This window comes from Podarcis muralis, chromosome 10 (genome assembly GCF_964188315.1).
Source record: "Podarcis muralis chromosome 10, rPodMur119.hap1.1, whole genome shotgun sequence".
Classification (NCBI taxonomy): Eukaryota; Metazoa; Chordata; class Lepidosauria; order Squamata; family Lacertidae; genus Podarcis; species Podarcis muralis.
The window spans coordinates 53254728-53281337 of NC_135664.1; the positions used below are offsets into that span (position 1 = coordinate 53254728).

The 26610-nt window shown below is 39.5% G+C and overlaps 1 protein-coding gene across 6 annotated transcripts; it reads right to left on the reverse strand.

Moving 5' to 3' along the window:
- Positions 1–25: 25 nt before the first annotated feature.
- PARPBP (PARP1 binding protein) lies at positions 26–26607 on the reverse strand. Of its 6 annotated transcripts, XM_028746043.2 has the most exons (12): positions 26474–26607; positions 25701–25853; positions 23298–23451; positions 17603–17827; positions 15624–15734; positions 14730–14900; positions 13014–13168; positions 6554–6737; positions 5462–5628; positions 4347–4428; positions 2663–2825; positions 26–634 (listed from the first exon to the last, which is right to left on the reverse strand). In XM_028746043.2, exons 3-12 carry the CDS (start codon positions 23445–23447, stop codon positions 294–296), a joined length of 1749 nt encoding a protein of 582 aa, XP_028601876.2. In that variant the 5' UTR covers positions 23448–23451; positions 25701–25853; positions 26474–26607; the 3' UTR covers positions 26–293. The 6 variants fall into 6 exon arrangements, 5 of the variants coding, with proteins under 5 accessions (XP_028601876.2, XP_028601877.2, XP_028601878.2 ...); XM_028746044.2 differs by lacking the exon at positions 25701–25853; XM_028746045.2 differs by lacking the exon at positions 26474–26607 and having other exon boundaries at positions 26–631; positions 25701–26437.
- Between the last annotated feature and the right edge of the window lie 3 nt (positions 26608–26610).

Sequence of the window (26610 nt, forward strand, 5' to 3'; positions counted from 1 at the left end):
TCTTGACAATTCAGCAAAGAAGTAGTTGTGGTTTAAGTATTGTTTTGTGTTTGTATTGATCCTAAATATTTGTACATCAGAATACCACATGATTACAGTATACAAATGTAAAAGATTACAGTGCATTATTAAAACTGGGAATTCCGCAAAGCTTGTTGATCCATTTGTCCAAATACTGAATACATATCAATATTTATAATCACATGGAATATGTTACTGTAGCGTATGCATTTTTTCTTTCAAACCTCAAAACGAGTCAATAATTGTTTGCATAACAATCACAGTAAGAGCATTTATAATCTAAAGAAATGAGTTAGCTTTGCTTGACCAACAATCAGTTTATTTTTGGCTATAATCTTGTTGCATTTTCCAGCCCTCTTTATTTTGCTGTCCAAACTATTCTGGCATTTCACTGCAGTTTTTGGTCTCTTACTGTGTATGTGTTGAAGTGATTCGTTTTCATTACTGCATATGACATTTTCACTAGTCCTGTCCACCTGCTTCCTCTTTGAGCTCTTGTTTCTTGGCTGGCAACTTAGTTTTCCTATTTCTTTACTTTTACTTCCATTCTGATGAACATTTCCAGAACTAGTTCCAAGTGCAGCACTTTCAAGTTGTGAATGTAGGCATTCTGCTGGTTAAGAGAACACAACATTTTTATAAGAAAAAAAAGCAAGATAATATTATTTGAGTAATTTTTTTCTGACGTGCTAGTCACTTAAATCCACATCATTATTTTTACAGATTACTTTCTTATAAAAATAATTAGCCCAACCCAAATTAGCAGAGTTAATCCACTACAAGCCAAACATGATATAGGATTGTAGCAATGATTTAGAAAAAAAATTCAGCAATTGCTATAGGAAATGGGCACACAGAGGCCTGAAAACGGGAGGAAAGTTCATCTTTAAAAAGTAAAATATACACAGCAAAATACAACTATTTGTTGATGTAAAAGAATTAAATCAACAGTTTAAACACCTTTATCTTCATCTATTTACCATGGCGATACACAGGTTATAATGTGAAGTTTAAATAACTTTTCAAGAATATTTAGAGCATCACTTTTGACAGAGGACAATTCACACAAGGTACTTTTACACATCAGAAATCCGTGTACTGAGTTATGCACCTGGGTGGACAAAGATAAAAGGCGCATCTGGTGACCACAGGTATAGTAGCAGCAATTTATAAGATCACATTGCACTTATTCTAGCTGTTGCAGCAACAGGACTTGCTGCAAACTGTATCCATGACTGCATTATATGGCCCTTGTGATATTCCAATTACTTGCTTGTAGAAGCAAGCATAGAAGAAATACAGCCCAAAGGCAACAAAAAAACAACACTCAAAAGCAATGCTGTTTTCAACACCAGTGCTCTGAAGGCCTGAATGGCCAACATTTCTATAAAGGGGTTTTGTATTAAATAATTACAGGAGAAAGCAAGCAGTGGCGTCTCCTGTGGATCTGCACTGAGATCAGTACTATTCAACTAATTCATAAATGATCGTATTAGGAATGATCAGTGAAGTGGCCATGTTTGTGGAAGACACCAAATTATCAAGAACAGTAAAACTCCAAGTGCACTGGTGAAGAGATTGAAAAGGCGTATCTGTGAACTGTGTAAATGGGTAATAAAATGGCAAATGATATTTGAATTATGTGTTCACTTTTACACATATAGTTATGCACCTTGGGACAAAACATCCTATCTTCACATATACACTTCACATATGCATATATACTGCTGGGGTCTGAACTGATAATGATGAACCAGGAAAGAGATTGTGGGGTCATTGTGGAAAACTTGATGAGAACTCCGGTTGTGTGGTGCAAAAGAAAAGGGCAAATTCCATGCCATATTGGACAGGCATAGTCTATTCCCACATCAACTCTGTAAAGTAGGTGAGACTGAGAATAAGGTATACAGGAAGCGCATGATTAAAAGAACAAAATGTACATAATAAAACAAGTCCAACAATAAGTTCCATGCTGGCTAAATAGAATCTGGATACTAGTTGCAGATACCAGAACCAGGGGCGTAGCTGGCTGCTCCGGCACCCGGAGCGGCAGGGGCAGGCTGAGCCGCCCACGGGGGTGGGGCAATCCATGCACGGGGGTGCCGCGGCGACCCACCCAGGGGGGCGGCACAGCAAGCTGCCCACAGAGTCCACTTGGACACAAGCTCTACACTGCCATTTCGGGCAGCGCGGGGCCCCGAGCCACCGCATCACTCCCAGGAGAGATGCGGTGGCTCGGGTGCGCTGCAGGCCATTTTGTCATCCCCCTCAAGGATGACACCCAGGGCGGACTGCACCCCCCCTTCCTACCCCCCTGCCCAGAACCAGCTGCTGGATATCAGAACCTGGAGACAGAAAGCAGCAGCAGGCATGACTGCCTTCATACCCTGTTCGTGGACTTCCCAGGCGCCCCTGAAAGGCCAATGTTGGAAACAGATGAGCTAGATGAGTCTTTGGTGTGATTCTATAGAACTCTGATTTTCTTATACAAAACAATTTTAGATGTGATTATAATGGTTAATTTGAATTTGGCAACATACAAATCCACCTGGCTTATCAGAAAGATGCAACTATATAGTCACTGGAAAGGGGAAAGGGAAAGCAAAGAGTTCTTGAGAAGTTTTATTGCTGATTCGTTTACCTGCAGTTGATTCATCTTTAGAGTCTGGAACAGCCTTTTCTTTCAGTGCTGGATGTTCACATGTTGGGGCCTGGATTGCCTGGAAATGCTGACCCTTTGCCTCAGTCATTTGGTCATCTTTGTAGGTGCAAGAAAACTGAGACCTAATTAGAGGTTGCTTCAGCTAAATTGAAAGAAGTGAAATTATGAAATGCAGGTGGTCGCTATGAACATGGTTTCCAATATGGAAATCTGATGTGAAAATACTTCCAGAAATTTAGATAACTATATTTTACATTATATATCGTATTGGCCCAAATATAAGCCGCATCCCCCCCCGCCCCAAAATTCTGACCATGAAAAGTTAAAGTGCGGCTTATATTCGCAACCTTACAAAAATTGGCTTGGAATGGGCTTGTCCCCAGATGTTGCCTGGTTTCAACTGGGCCAGCTCCCAAGATGGTGGCGCGGTGAGGGTGTCCCTGAGAGGGAGCCAGAAGGCGGCGAGGAGGAGGAAGGAAGAGAGGAGCACAGACAAGAGAGTGAGAAGGTCTCCTAGGAGGAGGAACAGGAGATGCAGCCAGTGTGCTGGGACTGGCGCTAGCCTGAGGTGCTTCCTGGCTATAGCCCACCAAGGGGCATATGAGTCCCACCAGCCGCTGCCTCTCTCCGCCCATCCCATTGGGGGCCCATGGAGGTGTTGACCCTCCGGAAGCGCTGCTGCCCACTGCCTCAGGAGTGAAGGCGCTGCCTCCTTGGCTCCCCTCAGCCCCCGCTCCTCCTCAGGTATTGTCATTTCTTTTTCCCCCTTTAATTTTAAAGGTGCAGCTTATATTCGGATGCGGCTTATATTCGGGCCAATATGAATATCATCTGAAGTCTTCTCTTGTTCTGCCCATTTCAGTGTAGCGTAACAGCATTGTATGATACTATATTTGGTGATGTTTAATATATGTAACTGTAGTTCCAAGCTATCACATTGCATTATCACAATACTAGAGGTTGTGAGATTAGAATGAAATACAGAGTACCATTACAATTGGTGCTTTACTGATATAAAGGTCCACAGGATTAGATCTAAGCCGTTAAGCTTTGCTTAAAACAGTTTAAATCCAAATTAACTTTAAAAAAACCTTGATACATATTTTTCTTCAAAGGACTCTAAGTATGCTTATTCCACTGCAGGAGGCAAACTAATCATTTACAGCAATAGCTTCTGGAGACTGAAGAATGTCCAGATCCACCCCTGCTGTTAAGGTACTTTCTACAGACAAATAAGCAGAAGTGATCAGTTCACAGAGGACAGACCAAAACGCTCTGTTTTACAGCTTTTTCCATCTTTAGAAAACTTTCAGTATGCTAAAGCCAGGTTGGGGGGAGCAGCTCAGCCAAACACATCTTCCTAATCTCCACCCCATGCAGTAACTTCAGTGCTTCATCCCTGGCTTGTGAGAGTTCCCCAGTCTGGGTTTATTGTCATGCTTAGGAAAGGAAGTGTAGGAGCTGGTGCATGAGGGTAGACAGTGTTTACCCCAGTGCTTGTTCATGGCAGTTTTGTTGTTTTTTAAGGGATGGTGGGGAGGAAGAAGAGTGAAATAAAAGCATCATTTCACCTGAAATTGCAAATCAGGCCTCAGACACCAGACAATATAGATATGTAATCAATCAGATTAATAATAGTTCTCCTCAAGGCAAGTTAACATACCTTAATTTTTTTCCCACCAACTGCTGTCCGAATTCTCTGTCTCAAAACTTTTGGAGAAGATCCACTAGATTGTGCTGGAGATCTAAATTAATATAACAATGACTGTAAGCAATAGTGACCAGCCCAATATATGAGAACATATTACGGTGAATTTTCATTACATGCATATATAGATTTGGCGTCTATTTTTTAAAATTCCAAAATAAATGACTTTTTAGCCTATGACCAAAAAGCAAACCCAGTCCCAAAACAAAACCTACTGCAGCTGCTCTGACTGGAGAGATGCAACATGTATTTTGATCTGCAGAGACCTTTGGCTGTGTGGGTGTTTAATTCATTTTAAAGAAGGGAGCCAATTCATATGTACACAAAAAAATGCTTGTGTAAATAGGTTCCCGCCATGAAGCAAATGCTTTTTTAGTTCAGAAATCTGCAGACATACAAAGGAGCTCTGTACCTATTGATGACAGCTTGATTGGAAAAGCTAATATGGGGGGGGGGGGAGAACTTATTTATTTATCATTGTACATACTTTTAGTTTTTTACCCTTTTTCTCTTGTTTTTATTTTATCACTGTAGCTGTAATGACCATTTTGGGTAAAGTCATAAGTTTACTAAACATTCTGCTGAAACTGAATTTTTCATTAAGGAAATATGGGTAGCAATAAGGCTTCTCAGTTATCTAACTCCAAGCAACAAAAAACTAGCTCAGTTAGAAATTATCTTTAACAGTACTTAAATCTTGGTATGCTTCTTCTCAAGCGTTTCACTCCATTTTTTACTTTGCAATTGTTTTCCCCTCGTTGATGACATTATTTTTGTTATACAGAATTCCATGACTAATATTTTATTGACACAATATTGTCATCCTTTTCCACCCAAGAATCATTCCAGCCAAGGACAGTTGAATGCATCAACTTCCTGAGCCACTGTCTTCTTTGAAACACACATTCCACACTTCCCAAGTTACAGTATGCTTGTTGTTCTTTACACAGTCTTTGTATAGGAGATAACTGCAGATGAGGTGGCCCCAAGTCATCAGCTTCATGGGAAAAAGTATTCTTGCTCTCACCTCTTCTGTGAGGCTTTGCCAGTTTTCAGCACCTAGCACTTACCTGAACAACAAAAAGGTACAAGGGAATCCGAATTCATCACCAAACAACATTTGGGCTTTGTTTTTGGGAGGAGGGTCAGTAGCTGCTTCATCCAAAAGTGCTAATAAGGCCTTCACAGTATCTTTGCCACAATAAGCAGTGCCATGGTTTATAGCATGTAGCTTGGGCTGAAATTAAATATTGACTATTATTAGCTTTACAGGAGGGGTTTGCATCAATTGACTCACCTGATCAAAGTAGTTTTAGGTCGTACAATTTAGGATATAAAACCTCTCTGATAAAGCTTAAAACCTGAACATAAATGTTTGTGCATGTGTATCATTGGATTAAAAGTGACTAGTTGCAGGTTGGGATTATCAGATACGTGGGTGGAGGTTGTATCACATAGTACATCTACTTATCTTAGAACATGCTGTGCCCCAACTTAAGACAGCAAGAACCAACAAGGTGCACCACTGAAGGTGTTCATGCAGAAAGATAATGCCAAGGGATTGAAGCAAGGGAAAGCTTAGCAAAAAGACCTCCCAGAGTTAATAGCCAATCCAGCCAAGGAAAAACCCAGCATATAAACATTAGTAACATAATGGTAAGGGTAATCACAATGTCAACCATTACTAAGAATGAAAGGAAAATCATATTTTTTTTTCCAAAATCTAAAAAGGTAGAAGTTTATAATGTTTGGGTAAAATTGTTGTTGTTGGTAGCAATGTCTTGAGACACTAGACAAAATCTAGAATATTTCACTCTGATGTTATCAGTAATAAAGTATTAGAAAAACTCTTTTCTTTCATAATTCTTTAGAAGTACCTTATTTGCCAATTAAGAGTATGTGTACACACACACACACACACACACACACACACTCACACACACACTAATCCCTCAGTGCAAAGCAAATTCTTTATTTCAACTAGTTAAACCCATATTATAGGAAACCTAGATTGCATAGATAGTTCTTACATTGTATTACATATATTACCTATTATTGTATTAAATATGTATTACTGAGCTAGTTTCTACATTCAAATCATTAAGAAAAATGTCCTTTCTTTTATATCAAACAATTTAGAAGAACAAAAGGAGGCCCCTTACCCGGGCTGGACTAATTCCAGTGGTGCTAGCTGTCATAGACTCATGCTGAAAGTTGATAATATTTTTAATCCTCAAATCCAAATCTTGTACAACTTCCTCTGCTGCTTGACAGAAGGCATCCCCGCTGTTTCTTCCTTTTATCAAATGCATCTTGATTGTTGATAGAATTTTCCCCCCTGCAAGTCTAAAAACAGACCTAGGGTCATCTCCATATTCATCTTGGCGCTATTTTAATATACTTAATAGTTCTGAAAACAGAGCGTCTTCACAGTTAATCAAAACTGTTCAGCCAACAGCTTTGATCTATTCAGTTGCACAGCATCATGCAATAAGATCTTGCCCTTTAATGCAATCTTTCACTTTTAAGAATTGGGAGATTACAAGAGTCAAGGAGCAGGGACAGTAGACTTCTCTCTAGTTTACAATTGTAAATAGAAAAGGAAATAATTAAAACTTGCTATGCCATCAGGCTATCATTTGTTCACTCACATTATCTAATTCTGCTCATTAGCCACAAGTGGATTAAAGTTTGAAAAGAAGTGAAATCTGCCTGTTGTTATAGAACATTTCCATTTCCCAAACTTTTATAAGCTCATAAGCCAGCAAAAGTATTTTGAGTACTGTATAGCAATAATTAAATAGCTAGCACAAACAGGTCATTTACAAACATATTTTTAATAAGTGTCTGACGTATGCTTCCAGCAGCAGAGGGAAAGACAAGATTTCTATATTTTTAATACAGTGCATACTTTATACAAGTCAGTTCTGAACATTCCATGATGCATACTAGTGTGTAATCAAGAAAACAGAAATTTAGTGAGGACCATGCAAATAGTGATTCTAGTGATTAGGAATTGAACTTATTCTAAGTACAGTGAGCAGCTTTAATCACTACCCCACGGCAATTCTTACATGATCGTTGGGTGTTTGTTGGTATATAGGTAGGAGTAAAGAATGTAAACTTTCCATCCTTCTCTGACCCCCCACCATTCAAACTTGACAGGTCTTTAGCTAGCTTAGTAAGAAATGAAGCTTCTGCTCTGTTAGCTCAATTAGAGAGTCAGGAAAACCCTCCTTTTCAAGAAACTCCAGTAGCCAAGCATTTTGTCCCAAATATGACCTCTTAGTAAGCCACTACTATGTCTCTATCTAGTATGGATTTTTACCTGCATAATTTCTGATCAAAGAGCTCTTAAGTGTAAAATCTGAGTAGTAAAACCCATGGTACCTTAATCCAGAGTTTTTCCCATACACAAACACTCAGTGCTTTTTTTTCTTAAAAAAAATGTTTAGCACTACTCTCATTTTCCTGCTCATATTGAAATACCGTCCCTTAATGAGGCCAAACTTATATTCACAAAATGTTTAGGGGTATGTGTACCCCTGCATCCCCCCAGAAAAAAGCACTGCAAGCACTGCTACCTACCTTCCAATAAGGGACCATCATAATTAAAACTTCTGTTCATCATAGGTATAGAAAAGACTCTTTCCAGGCCAGGCAACCTACAACAGTCTTTTGATTAAGATGCTTACAAACCAATCTCCCATTAAATGTCTGGCAATTGTGTATGAGGATCACACCTAGTCTGATTGGATAGTTCTACAAAGAGGGCCATTTAGCTATTATTCTTGTTCTGGCAGCACAACATTCAGGAAAACTAAGATCAATGTGTTTGTTTCTACCTAATATTGCTGCTCCAACAGCTAATATCCCAATGCTCATTTTTCTTTCCACATTTTTCATTTCCAGGAAAAATGTTCCCATTCCCCATCAGATATACACAACTCTAGCTGGAGCATTGAAAGGAAAACTTCATTCATTTTTCATATGAGAAGGCCAAGACAAAGTACTGATCTACTGTGTTTGGGAATTAAAGACATTATGCCATGGTTTTCTTCATTTTGCATTAAGGTACAGTATAAACAGATTAGTCTTCCAATCCGATTCTACCCTTGTTTACTCAAAAGTAAATCTCACTGAATTAAACAGGATTTGCTCCTAAATAACTATGCAAGAGGTTGTACCTCAGGCTAATTTTATTAAGTTGCCCAAAGTATTCAATTTGTTCCTGATACATTTGCATGAATGATTTTAAGCTGTACAAAAAAAGCCAAGCAGTTTAAGATTTGGTCTACTTCACTTCCTGCTACATTACCTGTACCACATTAAATTAATTTAAACTGATTTCTGTCCCACCTCTGACCTGCAATATTAACAACTGGAAAGTTACACTTCTGGTCAGCAGAAAGTGGAGCATACAGTAAGGGGTTGGCTCATCTTCAGAAGGCAGGGTAAGAAACATTCTAAAAACGTTTGCAGTGGTGAGCTAGAAGAGGAAAGAACCACCCTCCTATCCTCTCACTTGGCCTTGATGATAGCATTGTGGCTGTAGACAAAAAAAAAAAAAAAAAAAAAAAACACAACTACACCAGGGAACAAAACCTTAACAGAATAGTATAAGGAAATAGCTAGAAAAATATGGAGAAGGGGTGTATTTAGAATCCTTGCCTGGCTGACCAGAGGGAACTGCACAAATGTGATGTACATAGACCCTTGTATCCCACCACATTGATTTGACTCAAAAGGCAAAGCTGTATGCACTATTGTCTGCTAACCAGAAAAAAAATCTCTGCTTTACAGTAAATCCAACTTTTCATTCTTCATCAGTGGATTATACAGGAAAGGGATTTACAAATGCAGTACCCTCATGGACTGGGTGGAAGGAGAATTAGTAATCACAGCACTTGTTGTAGGATCCTCCTCCCAAAGGCTGCTTCTGCCAAAACATATTTATCTAGTTTGTAGTGCCTGGTGAATGTAGAGGGGTGAGCCCATGTGAGTGCCCTGCAGATGTCCTCCATTGAAGTTCAGGTATGCAGAGCTGCTGAATAGGCTCAAAAAACTGGTTGATGGGTGTCCCAAGTACTAGGTACATGTCCCATGTAGGGAATCTATGAATAAATGCAGGGGGGTGGCAACAGGAGCAGAGGGTCGCAACAGGAGAGCAGAACCACGTAAGTGCTGCTTGGTGTGGCTATGGGACCTTCCCCCGATCCAGTAACATCCAGTCCAGGGCCACCAAGTGCTCTCAAATCAAGACAAGCTTGCACAAGCTCAAGGATCTCTCGGACTCCTGAAGCTGTGGCCTGGAAAAAAAGGCATTTCCACCAGCAATGGAAAGCTTTCCTGGCCATTTCATAGATTAGATTGGTGGACAAACATCTGGAAGCTAGGATTTTCCAGGCCACTTTATTGGGAAAACCCTTCGTCTAAAGCCACTCATGGTCTAAACACAGAGCTGCTGCCAAGATGGGGGCTTATGGGTTAGAAAATCCAGTTGCATTGGGATATGCCAGAGTTCTTAACAGCCCATCAGGTCCAAGAACCACAGACTCTGGAGCCAGTGGCAATTCACTAGTTGGACCCTGTCTCAGTGTGTTCTGACCTTCTGTAAAAGTTTGGATAGGAGGAGAAACCGTCAGAGTAATGACAGAGAGGTGGCATGGGTACCAGGTGGCCTATCTTTCTCAAAACTGGGTCCAGGATGGGGAAAAGCCTTGTAGGTGCACCATGCCCATTAGATGGAGCTGGATTCAGGTTATGAACTTCCTTGTTTTGTCCAGAAGGTTGTCTTCTTGCTCCTGGGACACAAATATTTTGAGCTGGATTGTGTCACCCCCCTCCTCACTCGCAGGTGTTGGATCCTCTCAGCTGTGATGAGAAAGCTCTTCAGTTGATTTATCATGAAGCCATGTTCCTCCACTACTAAAGTGGTGGTCAGGATGTCCCTGCATGCTCTGGCCTTGGATACTCACAAGTCTGATTCTATAGTAAACAAGTTGCCGGCGGCATAAAAAGAATACTACTACTCAATATGATTTTATAGTATGCACTCTTTCTGGGAACTATGTGACGGAGAAAGCAATACAGACGGTCAAGAATATGGACAGCATTCAAAAACCTGATAAGACATAAAACAGCTTCCCCAACATCTATTCCAGGAACAGGAAAGCATATATCAAAATCCTATTACAGAGGCATTTTTATTTTTTCCTGTCATGGCAGTTACAGAAAATACACATTGCAATTTATAACAAATATAATGTATTATATTACGTTATGTTGTTATACAATAGAAAGACAGCTCATGATAGATTGTGGGCATCAATCAGCATGAGAACTTATGTTATTTTACCAATTACTTATTTTAGAATGCACATTTTTATAGAATAGGTGTTTGAAATGCTAGCTCAGGTATTTTGACGCCAACTCTCTGGAATTTCCCCTCGCCATATTCAAAGCCTTGTATCATCCCTCATAGTTTTCACAAACCTCTTTTTACTCCAGGGTCAAAGACTTTGGAAAATTCTTCAGCTGGCCAATCAAGCTTTTTTTTTTTTTTTTTTAAAAGAATACAGTGACCACTCTGGTAAACTCCATCCTCACTAGGTACTGTTCCCCTATGTGCACCTCATCAAGGGGTCAATGGTTTTTATACTTGAACTTCTCATGTAATGACTGGTATGATGTGATGGGCATGCAGATTTATAGCTATCTCAGGTTAGAAGCATCTTCCATTATTTAAGGATGCCAGAAATATTTGCCCAGTTAATGGTTTAACATGTAGCTGGGCTGTTTGTCTTCTCTCTGCTAAAAAAGCATGACTAACTAAAGGACATCCCATGTAGCTGTTCAAAGAGTTATATATCCTCAGCCCACAAACTGCTCTTGGATACAGGAATTTTTTCTGGCCATGTGATACTGAACTATATTTTCCTAAGGAACCCTCCATTATCATGTCACCTCTCTTCCCACACTGGCTCTCTCAGAAGCTTTGTAACTATAGCAGGGAAGGTCAGAAATTAAGGGAGCTGGAGTTGTACAATGTTTGGAGGGTCACAGGTTTCCTATCCTTAATTTATAAACTCATTTTCACTTGAATCCCACCAGCACCTCCCTTCTCTCTCCCTTGCAGATCCTTGCTCTGTCTGCAAAGTTGACCTCCTGTTATACAGCTCACAGTTATCAAGTTCATGTATTAGGTTCTCATCCTTCAATGAACTCTTCTTTAATTATTTCCTGAACTTTTGCCTAAACTGACTGCTTCTCCCCCCGCATTTCTCCTTGTCAATCCCATTCGTTCTTCACCCACCCAGATTTGCCCAGATACTGTGAACTACAAAGTTCTTTGAACACAGATGTCACTTCTGTGGTTGTGCACAGGATGTAGTACTAGGCAAGTTTGCAGTAACAGCACTAGCCTCTGTTACTACTACTGATATTCTTTGGTAACACAAGAAAGCAAGCTTAAATCAAGAAAAACTAGAGAAAGAAAAAAATGGAACAGAAGCAAGAAAGATTCACATATCGCAATAAAGCACAGTGCAATGTTTATGAGCTAGAATTAGTCCAAACAAGTCCCAGTTTCATGTGCTCCTCCCCTCTGGAATTTGGAAGTTTTAACCTCCACTTTTAGTTAAGCTCATCTTGCTATGCTATCTGGACCCAGAGTTATAATAAACTTTATCCAACAGCTTCAGAAACCAGTTTGAAGTTGGCTTCTTTTAAAATTAACCATAGTTTTAACCACAGTTCGTTTGTCCAGATAACACAACAAACTGTGGCAAACTTAAAGCAAAAGCAAAAGCTTCTGAACTCCCCCACCCAGCCACATTGAAGGAGGAAAGAGGAATATAGTGTGTAAACTTCTGGCTTTTTCCCATTTATGAATGTCATGAAAAACTAGGAGTGAGGAACCTCTGGCCCAGAGGCCTAATTAGGCTGTCAGGAATCCACCTACTTGTCAGTCACAGCCACCTGCCAGTCCCATGACATCATGGCAGGTATATGCAAGTAACAAGATGGGAGAGCCAAAAGGGCTAGTCAGCAGGGCTTCAGAAGCACTATATACCCAGCTTCTGAAGTACAACCATCAGCTGATCACTAGTACTCCAACATGCTACATCATCCAATGTCATTGTGACATCAGGTGATTGACAGGTGAGTGGCCCAGCACAGCTCAAGTTTGGCCAGCAGGGGTTGGGGAAGAGGGAAATATAAGGTTCTGGCCTGCTACATTGATCCAGTTGCCTCTGTGCTAAACAACATATAGTGTGATGTGCAAACAACATATAGTGTGATGTGAATAGAAATGTATAGGATTTCTGTGTCTACTCAGAAGTAATTTCCAGTGCATTTGATGGGGCTTACTCCAAGTCAAACTATTTTCAATATTTTTTTTCAAATAACCTCTCTTGCCCTGTCTGCTTTACTGCAGTTGTTATTAAGGAAAGGCTGAATAGATTCAATCTTCATATTGATAGGCTTACAAGTTTTGAAAACCCTCTATCTAAAATAGCTAAGAATGAGTGCATTTGTAATAGTTGCTGGCTTTGTTTTAATGAAGGAATATACATTTTAAACAGTGCTGCATGTACACATACATAGGAAAATTATTACCTCGGATCCTGGACTTCACCAATAATTTCTTCCAGTTTATCAATGAAGTGAACCAAGTGTGAAAGTCCCTTCATATGGGTTCTTAAAGGATCAGCTGGGGAAGGGGCATAACCTTTTCCTCCAAGTTCTATGGTTCTGATAAAAGACGTCGCCATCTAACAAGACATATAATTTAGCTAAGTAAAATAGTAATGCAAACATAGAAAACCAATACACCACACGTAAACCACAAATATTCCCACAAATATCAGGATGATTCATGGCATCAAAGAAAAGTCCAAATTATTCCTTAAAATTAAAGTAAACATAATGGCTTTCTATGCGATTGTAAAACAAAAACAAATCTGTTCCAAATATGATAATTGTGTGCCGTTGTGAAGCAAAACTACAAATCTTTGGAAAACTTAAGTATATTAATTATTCAACCCATTCTACTGTTTCAAGCCAGAAGGATTGTGCCTGCATAGTAAGACAAATTTGATCTTCCCATTAGCCACCTTACATTTAAATGTTTTGTGCAGAATTCAATTAAAATTGTGTCTATCAAAGCAGGTACTAGCACCATGTGACTTCTGGGTCAAAATTCGGACCCCATAGCTGCCAACTCAGAGGTGGCCTGTATGGAAGGCACATGAGTCTGCCTCAACAGGACTTGGGATATTCATTGACCCTCAAGCACATCATAAAGTAATCCTTTGGCAAAAACATACACAAACCCAGTTAACCAGTGCAGCAGAATCTGGTGGGTCTACAAGTGTGTTCTTCCTATCTACATATTGTATAATTAAAAAAAAAGTTGGGGTTAGATTTTTAGAGAACCCCCAACCTTGTATAATAATTCTGCCAGTGCTCATTGATACACTGCAGATTTTGTGTGCTTCATAGGATCTTGACTACTCAGTGGAAAGTATTTCATCATTCTTCTTATTTAGAACAAAGCTGCCAAAAGAAAACCATGTTTTTATACAAAGAAGTTTTCTTTCTTTGGTAACCATAAAAGAGTGGCTGATGAACATAGTCCAAGTCCATAATTCATAAAACACCAAATAATACAACTTTAGGAATTGAACTGATTAATCTTTCACATGTTTCCATACTTATTCAATTACAACACCCCAAAAACTTGACTATGCTACATCAAACCTGTTCCAAAGTCATGTTTTGAAAGGAATTAACATTTAAAACCCAAATTATGAATACATGGTACAGTGCTCTGGCCTGAGTGATTTCCTATGGCTCAGTCACTGGTAATAGGCAAAGATCTTTGAGTAATGCCCATTTGACAGGGAATTTAGGAAACACTTTTTTCACAACTACTGCTTCATAAAGCAACTTTAGTGTTCTGAAGCCCTTCAGTTTTGATTTGTTCCCCTCTGGCTCCACCAAAACTATACTGATACAGATGAGCTGTCCTGAGAAGCTAGTATATTAGAATGATTTCAGTCAACTTTTTCAGTATTTGGTGTACTGACACAGCATACCTGACTGCAACAATCCTCACAGAAACTATGCCTATATTCACTTGTCTAAAACGGCAGACTGGAGGATTTGTACAACCAGCATGGATAACGCAGTACAAATGGATGACTTCTGGCTGTTACATGAACAATCCCAATCCAGCTCCTATATAGTTTGCTTAAAAAAAAAACCTAAAATCATCCTATTGCATCTCAATGCCTTCAAATACAAAAAAATGCTTTGATTTGTCATACGTACCAAGAATATGGACATTTGTCTCTGCTGTGCAGCATGTTTTAGGTCAGTAAAAGCTTCCCTTCCAAGTCCTCTGTCAGGAACGTTTAAAATGTAAGCAAACGCCAGATCATTCTTGGAGTTAACCAATATACTTAAATATGCATACAAAATTTTCTTCACCATCAATGGTAGCTACATAAAAGAGAATCCTGTTAGTTTATTCAATAATAATAATAATGGGCGGTTTCCAACAAAATATTAAAATACCGTGATACATCAAACATTAAAAGCTTCCCTAAACAGGGCTGCTTCATGAAAACACAATTTAGCAAAATATTAGGAAACTCATATGTAGGAAAGCAAAAATACTACACTAGCTTTCAATTCACTAATCTCCATTTTGAAAAATCAGGTAAGCAATTAAAGAAACAAATATGGATTATAATTAATATATAAAAGTACACTGGACAAAATTTTAAATTACTTTTGTTCTTTCCAGCCTGAGATCTAGACTTTCCATACTGACCACCCTGGCAATAGACGCTATTTCATCATAGGATTGTTCATCATTCCAATCTCATTAATGACTCCAAGTAAATTTTACTGTGTCAAACATTCTATCTCCAGAGCAAGGTTTGAGTAACTGAAAGGCAGCAGGGGTGTACAGGTAAGAAAACATGGATAGAGATTATGATGGGATTCTGAATCTTGGAATCTTTTACCATGCTTATCTACATGTTCTGAAATGTCTTTCCACAAAATAGAATACTAGTTTTCTTCTTTCAAAGAAAGCAGAGATGCAGCTAAATTTCAATACTGTATTAGAGTCCAAGTGTGATTTCTGTACATAAGCAAATACGTGTTATAATAAACACTATGATAGTTGGGATATAGGACAATACTCATACATTTTACCTCTTCATGATCCTGGTTCACTCTGCTGGTTGGTGTTGAGGGGGTAGGAAGAAATGAATGATTCTCAATGGCTAAATCTGCTGTTCCGGCAATAAATTCTAACAGTTGTGCCTTTGGGAAGCAATAAGATATTTCAGAACTGTAACTAGACACTCTCCTACCATTCTTTTCAAGGAACAGGTTGTGGAGGCTGTTTTGATTCTTGAGTACCCAGAACAAAGTTTGCTACACAAATAGAAAGCAAAAATCCCAAAGCAGAAAAGTGGTTGAGGAATATGGGTGCTCAAAAAGAAAACTTTACTGGTTAGCTTTAAACTGGTCTTTGTTGAGAATGCAGGATTAACCATTAGTGCCAGAATCTCTCAGAGTGCTCCTTTTCTCTCTGTTCACATTCTCCACACCATCCATAATCTTATATACGACAGAAGTATCAAAGATTATTCATGTTGTGGAGAAAGTGGATAGGAATTATTTCTTTACACAGTGCATTAACTAGAGTAAGCACCCCCAACCTGCAGCCCTCCAGCCTACAACTCCCATGATCCCTAGCTAACAGGACCAGTGGTCAGGGATGATGGGAATTGTAGTCCAAAACATCTGGAGGGACGAAGGTTGGGGATGCCTGAACTAGAGGATTGGCTCCGACATGATGCAGCAATGGCTACCAACCTGGGTGGTTTAGACAAATGCATAGAGAATAGAGCTACCATGGTTACTAGCCAATGTTCTCCCTCCACTCTTAGAAGCAGTGTGCCCCCGTATACAAGTTGCCAGGAATCCTAAGTAAGAATGCTATTGCACTCACATCTTGCTTGTGGGTTTTCAATAGGTATCTGGTTAACCACTGTGAGAACAGGATACGGGAATAAACATTTGAACTGATTCAGCAGGGCTCTTATTATAATTTAAAGGATATAAAATGCCACGATCACATTTGTAAAACAGAGGCTTGATGGGGAGGGACCTAAAAATTGATTCCAGAATACTTGTTGGATATTGAAAACCAAATCGCGGCTTCTGATTGGCTGCAGGAAGCTCTTGCAGCCAGTCAGAAGCCACAGAATCCCCATCGGATGTTCAGGTTCCAAAAGAACGTTCGCAAACTCAAACAATCACTTCTGGGTTTGCGGCGCCAAAACATATGAGTTCTAGGGCGTTTGGGATCCAAGGTACGATTGTACAAAGAAATCTCATAACTAGAGAAGTTTCTTTATATCCCAGTAACAGAGTACATGGACATGGACATATATAAGGCTGGAATGGGCTTTAATTCCTTTAGATACAAGTTTCTGGTACTGTTTCTTTTTTTAAGGTGATTACATGAATCAGAAATTTGCAGGCATTTGATGATAGGGAAATAAAATGATAAAAAATATTCAAGAATCAAAATTACCAAAAAAAATCAAAAATCAAAACTTCTAAAGCAGGATTTCAACAGGCAGCTCTTTCCTCATCACATGCTCATAATTTAAAGTACCATAGCAGTTTGTCTTCATAATGTTTCCGATTAAAGTGACTGCATCCCTGGAATTTAATTCTGAGTTACTCTGACATGAAAGAGCATCCTTTCCATAGAGTTGTGCCAGACACATTAAGAGGGGATTATCTTATTTCATAACCACATAGCTTTTATCCTTACCAAGTTTAGCACAAAAACTGAAGTAGCTTATATGGCTAATATGTGGCTTTGGCATGGATTGCAGGATTACTGTGTAGCTAATTTAGCTTCATCTACATCACTTTCTTGGCAACATTTTATTCCATTCTTTTAAATAAGCCCACAAAAGTTACTAGCCCACAAATAATGCTTACCAATCCACATTTACTTTGTTAGCCATTTTTGTGGCACAGCGACAGGCTGAGATAAAGCAAATTTGAGGTGTTCGTTTCCCTGCTTGGTCGCCTTAAAGTCCAGCTTACTTGTCATAGGCTATGAGTAAAGTGGCTGTTTTAATTAATTAAATAAATAAAATACTTACACAGGAAACAGATTCACTTTCCAGTGCTAGTGCCCTACATTTTTGATAGACATCTATTAGATCCATCATATTGCAGCGTTTTAAAAAGCTGGCATATGCACTTGTGATGTCAGCATAGTTTTCAGGAGCTTCCATATTTTTCTGCAGTATGCCCAGTTTGTCAGGTACCAGGTAATTCCAAGTTAATAGCAGTTCACTAAGAGATGCTTCAAAATCTCCGCGGTTCTGTAAGTTAATACAAGAGGGGGAAATCTGCTTACGGTACTTATTTGGAACAGGAATTGCAGGCTAATAAAATACAAACCAGTCTTACAAAGTTATATTTTGCTGAAAAGCAAAAACTAATCACATAGAGCATTTAACTATTTTTATGAAAGACTTTAGGGAAAATACCCATATCAATTTCCTCCCCAAGCCTTTTAAAAATGCATTGTTGTGTCATGGTTGGATTCTAATGAGACATTATATAGGAGAAAACATCAAGATAATATATCTATGTGGACTGGTCACTGTTTCTAAGGTTTAAAGCTACATATCAAAATCATCATGTGACTTAGAGCCATGAGACATTACTTTAGACTCATCTTCCTATGGCCACTTATAGCCTTTTCTGTTTTCCTCACTCTTCCTTTCCTCAGTTTCCCTTACATTTTTCATATTTATAGCAATGCCTTACTTCCTGGAATATCAGGCTAGTGTGGTGCAGGACTAGGACATGGGGGACCAGGGCTCAAATCCTCACTCAACTATGAAACTCACTATGAGACCTTGGGCCAGTCACTGCCCCTCAGACTCACCTACATCACCAGGTTGTTGTGGATATTAAATGAGAGGAAGAACCATGTATGCCTTTAGCTCCTTGGAGAAAAGGGTGTGTGTGTAACAAATGTAATCAATAAATACATATCTAAAAAAGTTTCTAGAGCCTGGTCTCCCACAGACACTGACCCTTACATATTTATTTTATTTATTAAATTTATATTCTGCCCTTCCCCTCAAAGGAGCTCATGGTAGCAAACAACACAGTAATAAAACTGTACATATAATAAAATAAAAACGTATTTAAAAACACTTAAGAATGACTAAAAAGGTAAAGGTACCCCTGCCCGTACGGGCCAGTCTTGACACTCTAGGGTTGTGCGCCCATCTCACTCAAGAGGCCGGGGGCCAGCGCTGTCCGGAGACACTTCCGGGTCACGTGGCCAGCGTGACATTGCTGCTCTGGCGAGCCAGAGCCGCACACGGAAACGCCGTTTACCTTCCCGCTAGTAAGCGGTCCCTATTTATCTACTTGCGCCCGAGGGTGCTTTCGAACTGCTAGGTTGGCAGGCGCTGGGACCGAACAACGGGAGCGCACCCCGCCGCGGGGATTCGAACTGCCGACCTTTCGATCGGCAAGCCCTAGGCGCTGAGGCTTTTACCCACAGCGCCACCCGCGTCCCTTAAGAATGACTAAGACAATCTAAATACATTTAAAAGGCCAGCATACCTTCCCCATGGTGGCAGCATCATATGCCATCAAACCATTCCCTGCACAAATGATTGGTGGAGTGGATTGGCTTCAGACTAAAGCTGAACTTGCATCCAATTGAAATGATTTGGACCAGCTAGTCTACCTATACAGTGGTACCTCAGGTTAAGTGCATAATTCATTCCGGAAGTCCGTACTTAACCTGAAACTGTTCTTAACCTGAAGCACCACTTTAGCTAATGGGGCCTCCTGCTGTTGCTGCGCCGCCGGAGCACGATTTCTGTTCTCATCCTGAAGCAAAGTTCTTAACCTGAAGCACTATTTTTGGGTTAGCTGAGTCTGTAACTTGAAGCGTATGTAACCTGAAGCGTATGTAACCCGAGGTACCACTGTACTACACTGATTTAAATAGGAAGTAAATGTCATCTGTGTCCAGTCCACTCACCATGTTCACATGTCATGCTATGCCAGTGTTTCTCAAAGGGTGTGGCATGCCATACTAGTATGTCAGGAGAGGATGGCAAGGGCAGCAGGAAGATTTGAGGACAATCATTCAGTGTAGTATAGTATCATTTTATTATTATTATTTGCAGACTATGGATAGATATCTTTTCAAAATGAGAGGAAGAGCACCAAGCGATACTGAGGACAATCCTAGCTGTGATCCAGAATTGCTGTTTGAACAGAGTGCTTGAAAATAGCATTGGCTATTCTTCTACAGTTCTCCACAACGTACTGTTGTGAACAGGGATTTTCAACTCTGACAAATATGAAAGATTGCAAAAGAGAAAAAGGCCTTGATGAAGAGATGATAGTTTGTCTGCTTCAAATTAGACATAATATAAATGAGATTACCTGACAAAAGCAAGCTCGCATTAAATGAGAGGTGTGAGTTTATATACATATTTATGGTACATATGTAAGAGGCTCGTCTATCATATTTTGGGAATGATTCATGTTCTTATTTAGCTGCATTGTTTTATACTTTCTGGATGCCCCCTGATCATATTATAAAGTAGTTGTGTTCTATTTTATAAATCAAGTACTGATAGGATTTCTTTCTTATTGTTTTCCAATGTATTTCTTATCAATAAAATATTCAATGCAGTACAAGCAAATTTTTATTCTGAAAGTGTAGTCCAGAGAAAAAAGTTTGAGACCCACTGTGCTATACTATGGTTTAGTATTACAGTATCTGCATGAGAAGAAATGAGCCACTGTGAGACTTCCATCATGCAACCATTTAGAAAAGTTCATAAGTTTTTTACTTTCCTTTGCTTAACTGTGGTTTTGCTGTGACTGACAAATTGTTGCTAAATTAACTATAGTTATTTTCAAATCAACCAAACTCAGATTGTTGTTTCTGAAGTTGGCTTATTTAAACCATAGGTGGCTTAACCATTGGGTCAGGAGGCCACACCAGGTGGGTTGTGGCAATGCTGCTGCTGCCATGTTGAACTTTAGCCAAGGCTAAATCCCACCTTCCTGTAGCTATGCCTGTATTGAGGTAGATCGACATGGAACAAAGGTACTCTGTTCACTTTCTGGTCTATATCTATGGCATTCTAGACTTCTCCTGGAATGAAAGTATGCTGAGAACTAGAATGCATTAGTGTTTTGCTGGGATAGTTTGGCTGCCTGGTAGTTGCCATCATAGCAGCTGGTGGGGGCCCAAGAAGTGAGGACAAAAGTCTGGTGGTTGCAGCTCTTTTTAAAAAAATACTGTTTTGAAACCAGTTCTTTGAAGTGTAACTACTAGTTAAGCTTCAGAATAATTCAGTCAAAATCTTTTCTCACAAGATGAAGAATTTGCAGAGCTTAACTGTGTTTATACTGGTATTGTAAAAACATTTTAAATCCAAATAAAAATGCTGTCCAGATATCAGTTTTCATGATCAGGTGCCCACCGTGACAGCATATTATTCATAGAAAGGATTGTGAGAGTTTGTGGTAGGACTCAGAAAATGTTTTGCTAGGAATAAATGCCAGCTGGCTAATTTATAAAGGAAGTTCACAAAGTTCAACACTTTAATTCTCTGATAGACAACAGGAATATTATATTTCACAGGGGTAAAGTGAAAAAAATCAAACTTTTACCAATCTTAAAGCCCTGCAGTTCTTCCAAATGTTTTTTGGAATAATCATGCACTTTCTGAACATATTACTACAGAGCTTTTTAGTTCTAAATTCCAAATTTCTAACAAAATTTCTTTACAGAAATTATTAAATATATATTTTTAAATAATTACACCGAAAATGGAAGTATGTTGCATCACGTTACTATGGAGGAATTACAAAGAAACCATGCTACCTATATGTTAGTGCAATGAAAAAATAGATATAAAATGAGAATTCCTGGGTGCCAAGTTTGGGGCAAGTACTCTTTGGTGAAAGAACCCCACCAGAGATTTAAAATCACTAAATATGCAGCATACTAAAGCATGGAAATATAGGCTGTTAGAGCTATAAAAGATGCCCTTGTGAGTTCCAAAGCTTCCTTCTTTCCCTAACATAGAAATTTGGTAAGTTAAAAATGGTTTACTTACAAACTCTCCAAAGGTCAGTTTCATGTGCTTTTCCATACAGCATTCAGAAAAGGTTGCACAGACAGTATTATTATTAGTATTTATTAAATTTTTCTACCACCCTTGATCTATATATTTCAGTAAAACTTGGCTTAGTTGCATAGTGGTGAAAGTTTCAAAATTATTGGTACAGGAATTCAAGAGAGGATTGTTAGAGACATGCGGCTAAGCTGGAGCAACCAACTTAGCCTCTTCACACACTGCATTCATCAGGTAGATTGAAGTGGCTTGATTAACTCCCTCCCCCAAAGTGAGCTAAACCTGGCAGGACAGTTTAACCCCTTTGTGCATTAACTAGACTAAGCATGTTAGTAATATGAGGCTGGTGATTTGTAAGTTTGCTAACTAAAATAAAATTATAATAAAATGCAAATATAAAGCCTCTGCTGAACCAGCTGCCAGAGAGGTGCAACAGAGGCCCCTACTGGGTACCCTCCAATCACATGATTAGCAGCAGGGCAGGCCCAGGATCCAGTGGATCCTGTGCTGGCCCAACCCCACAGAATTGCAGTTGTTTCTGAAAGCAGCTTCCATATACTAACCATTTGGGCAAGCACATTGGGGTGCTCCCTGCAGAGCCCCCACACCAGCAGAGGGGTTTGGAATGCACTCTGTCTCTTTTAAAAGTTATGTTAATTCATCGGACAGAAATAATGCTTATTTTTGGTCTGGTTTGATAACAATGTTTGTTTGCCCTTGCAAACCACCAGATCAGCAGAGGCCAATAAAGGTTCCAACTTTTCACTAAAGATCTTTGTTAAACAAAAATATATCATATGTCAGAAAAGTGTATATATAACTATAAGCATAATGTTACAGATGCAGCTGAAAAACAAGTTCCTCACTAACCCTCCCCACTTTTTCATCTGCTTATAATTTTATGATGTAAAATCCTTTTGAGCTGAAAATTTCCATGGTCAGTCTCAGCAGAAGAAAGTGAGCTTTCCTGGAAAAGTCTGCTGAGGTACTTCATCCTTCAGCTGCTTGCACTTGGACAAAGAAGAAAAAATTGGTTCCACTGTAACCAAGTTACACAAATGCTAACCTTGCAGTAATTGTAACTTGAATTATATGTACTTCCAACTTTATTAGAAATGTAGTCCTCATTAAGATCCGAAGTCATTTAAGTAGTTAGGCATATATTTAAAGACACACACATGGATATGCTAAACTGATTCCATTCCAAAGTAAAGAAAATTAAAACATATGTTATGTTAACAGCCAAAACATTTAGCATCTAACACTTCCCCAACATTCTGTTACGCTTGAGTATGACAAAGAAACAGAAGCCAGGGACCTTATTCCTCATCCATTGGAGGAAAAAAAGGACCAGAAGTAGGTTTATTCCCGTAACAGTGTTACCTCTTAACTTTCTCCAGTGAGGATGAATGGTTTCCAGTCAATGGCATGGGGAAGAAAGAAGAGTGTTCAATGGAACTCATACATATAGCAAAAAAGCCACATTTTCCCACTGCATCTGAACAGCCCAATGAAAAATATAAGCAGCATTTTGAAGAGGCTAGCAAGACCTCCTCCCTTCTCAAGCATCAGAAGCAGTAAAGGCATCCTTCAGCTTTATCTGGGCACCTTGTGAATGAAGTATTCAAGACAGAAAATTTCCCTAACTTTGTTCACTAACCTTTTTATTGACCTCAGCAACCGATAGGTACAAAGCCATCAGCATGCAATCTACACCACACACAGTAGTCCTTTCAGATTCTGAAAATAAGCGCCATTCTTTTCGAAAACACTGAATAATATTCAAGATCCTTTGCTGAAGGGAAGCCATGATCCTAAAATTAGAAAGTAAAATAATACTAATTTTACTTAGTTTTAGTGTTAGAAACTCAGATGTATAAGCTAATCACCAAACGGCAGCTTAAACCTAGGTTGAGGTTGCCAAAACTGAATGTCTAGGCGTCTTTTTGTGCAAGGAGATATATATATAATTATTATTATCTACATTTCTATACCACTTTATATTTTAAAGAAAAAATCCCAAAGCAGTTGCAACACATTAAAATGCTAAATAAAACAATCCAGAATAAAACTAATTCAAGCTTCAATGAGAATCTTTCAGACCCTTCTCTAAGTGCTTTCTCCATACTTATTTACCTACTTTATTTATATAGCTGCTCTATAGCAGAAGTACTCAGAAGTGTGGTTTAGTGGTTAAAGTGTTGGACCAGGACTTGGGAGATCAAGGTTCAACTCCCCACTCAGTCATGAAGCTCACTGGGCGACTTTGGGCCAGTCACAGTCCCTCAACCTACCTCACAGGGTCATTGCAGGGAATAATTGAGGAGTAGGGTGAACCATGTACTCCTTGGAGGAAAAGGTATAATATAAATGCAAGAAATAAGTTGTTCTGCTTAAGAAAGCTGGAGAGACCAGCCAGATGGAGATGTCAGTTGCCAACTTGGCATCCAGAGATCTCATGGTAGCAATTGGACCCATGCCAGTAGCAAAATGTGCCTGGCATCTGGCTAATTTCTAACACTGCTTAGTTTAATTTTGAACTACACTGAAGGGGTGAACCTTTAAAAGAACAGGATAAACATAATATTCTACATGACTGGGGGAATGAGAAGCAAACACATCTAAATGACATTCAATAAGGACAGAACATGGCTCAAGAATAAATGTGACCTGGAAACAACAGGGAAATATGAAAGATTATGGTAAGATGAGTTACCAAAGTGACAGTATGACAGAAAAATCCTATGTCATTTGAAGGTGAATAAAAATAACCTGGGGGCCAATTCTACATTGGCTTTGTGTACCAGTTCTCCATAGCGAACTGGTGCACACAGGAGGATTTAATCTCTTCTCAGCAAATGAGCTGGGAGTTAAATTCTACTCAGTTTGGCTACATTAGCCAGTTCTTTACATAGAATTGGCATGCAACCAACTCAGTGGTCTGTGAGGCCAATCCTGATAAGGATCTGGCCCATGCAGCCAAAAAGATTCCCTAAAGCTATCTTAAAGTAAAAGCCTGAACTACTACTGGAGCACCCTAGAATGTCATTTCATCTGATACCATAGTGAGCACTAAAGCTAGTGAGGTCCAAATTCTGGAACTATTTTACTCTAAAGCAGCAATCAGTTCTAAACCAAATATTTGTATTTTGCGTTATTCCTGTTGTACACCACCTTGTGATATTTGGATGAATGACAGTATGGACATTTAAATAATGATGATAAAGTAGCAGCAAAACTATAAGGTGATACTCATGAGGAAAATTTCTATTGCCTTTCTCTTCATCCTCTGCATTTGTAGGAATGAGGCATCTTGGAGACACATTTAGGCTACTATCTATCTTGCTCTAGTACTTTTGCCGGGGGGTGGGGAGCCCCTGAAAGAGGCTGGCATTTCCCCCTTCTACTGGCAGAGTCTTTTTTCAGGTTCTGCTAATTTGGCAACTATGCCCATTCCTGAAAAAGAGACACCTGAACACTGATGCATGCCCTCATAATCTCTCATCTAGACCGTTTCTCTTCAACTGGTCACATATATGGTAAGAAACTAAGAAGTGGGCCCTCACATGTAAGTGTGGGTCCTGGGTGTGACCATGGATCAAGACTAATATAATGCTGTACAGAAGACTGTTTAAAAAATCTAATTAAACCAAAATGCAGCAACCAGTTTAATGCCTGGTGCTTGTAAGAGAGAGCATATAACACCTGCAGTTCAAAAGCACCACTGGTTGCCAATGTGTTCCCAGACTAAATTTGAAGGTGCTAGCACATACTTTTAAAAGTTTGGGCCTATATAACTCCCTCCATACGTTCCTTCCTTTAAGACCTATGAATGAGAACCTTTAGGCACTTATTGTGTCTATTAAGCAAGAAGTCACTGTGATGGCTCCGAAGCTTTGGGAGCAACTCCTCAACACATTGTGACAGACTGGGGATCCTGCACTTGTAAGTACCGTAGATGTTTAAAGCCTAATGGCAATCATCATTTATTCACTCTCTCTTTTACACCAACTGTGATTTTATCTCATCCCTGTTTAATTGTTTAATTGTAACTGTCACTCACTTCAGAAAATCACGATGATTGAAAGGCTGGTTCAAAGTAACCTGAAACAAATTCAACCGTGCAATGTTTAACACATAAAGCTCTGGTAAAACCAGCGATGTATCACTTTTTCCCTGTGCTGGCGGGGTGGGTGGGAGATGTACCGTTTGGATCCTTGTGAAAGAATGAGCACAAAGACAAAATTCAAAAACTTTTAAAAGCGAGGTGGGAGGAGAAAATGTCTAACCAAGCACCTACTAAGAGTTCGAGAAAGCCTTCTTCACACAATTCAACGTACGGTAATAGATTATATGCCTAATCCTCCCCATGTCCCCAATCACCGCAGCCATGCCTTTATTGCCAGCGTAGCACATTCCCTTTTTTGTAAATAATTTTTATTTGACTTTAAGAAGATATAAACATATAACAAAAGCAACTGAAAAACCATATAAAGATATTACTCTGAATCTCAGGACCCCTCCCCCCATCCCCTCCATGGGTCCTAATAACAATGTTTACAATTGCTTATCAGTTCGTTGTCCTTTTTTTTTAATCCATCTAAACTGTCCATATTTTTTGTTACTTTACAAGCGGGATTAAAATCCTGCTACACATTCCCATCCAGCATGAGATGTACAGTACTATTGTTAGGAGCAAGAAGAGACCAGGGCGTTGTTAGTTTCCCCCGGTCAGCTGGCAACCCTAACTTCTAGCAGCGCCGTTATTAACGTCCTCCCTGCCCCACCGCTCTGCCTCTGCTCGTCCGACAGAGCTACGGCCACCTCCCTACTCACCCTGCGGTGGTCGCGAGACAGAACCGCCACCTTTCTAAGCAGAAGCTGGGACTCAAAAGCCCGGTGGGTTGCTAAGCAACCCTCAGCACGCTCCGCCAACCGGCTGTTCGCGGCGGTTTAATTTCAAACTCGTCGGC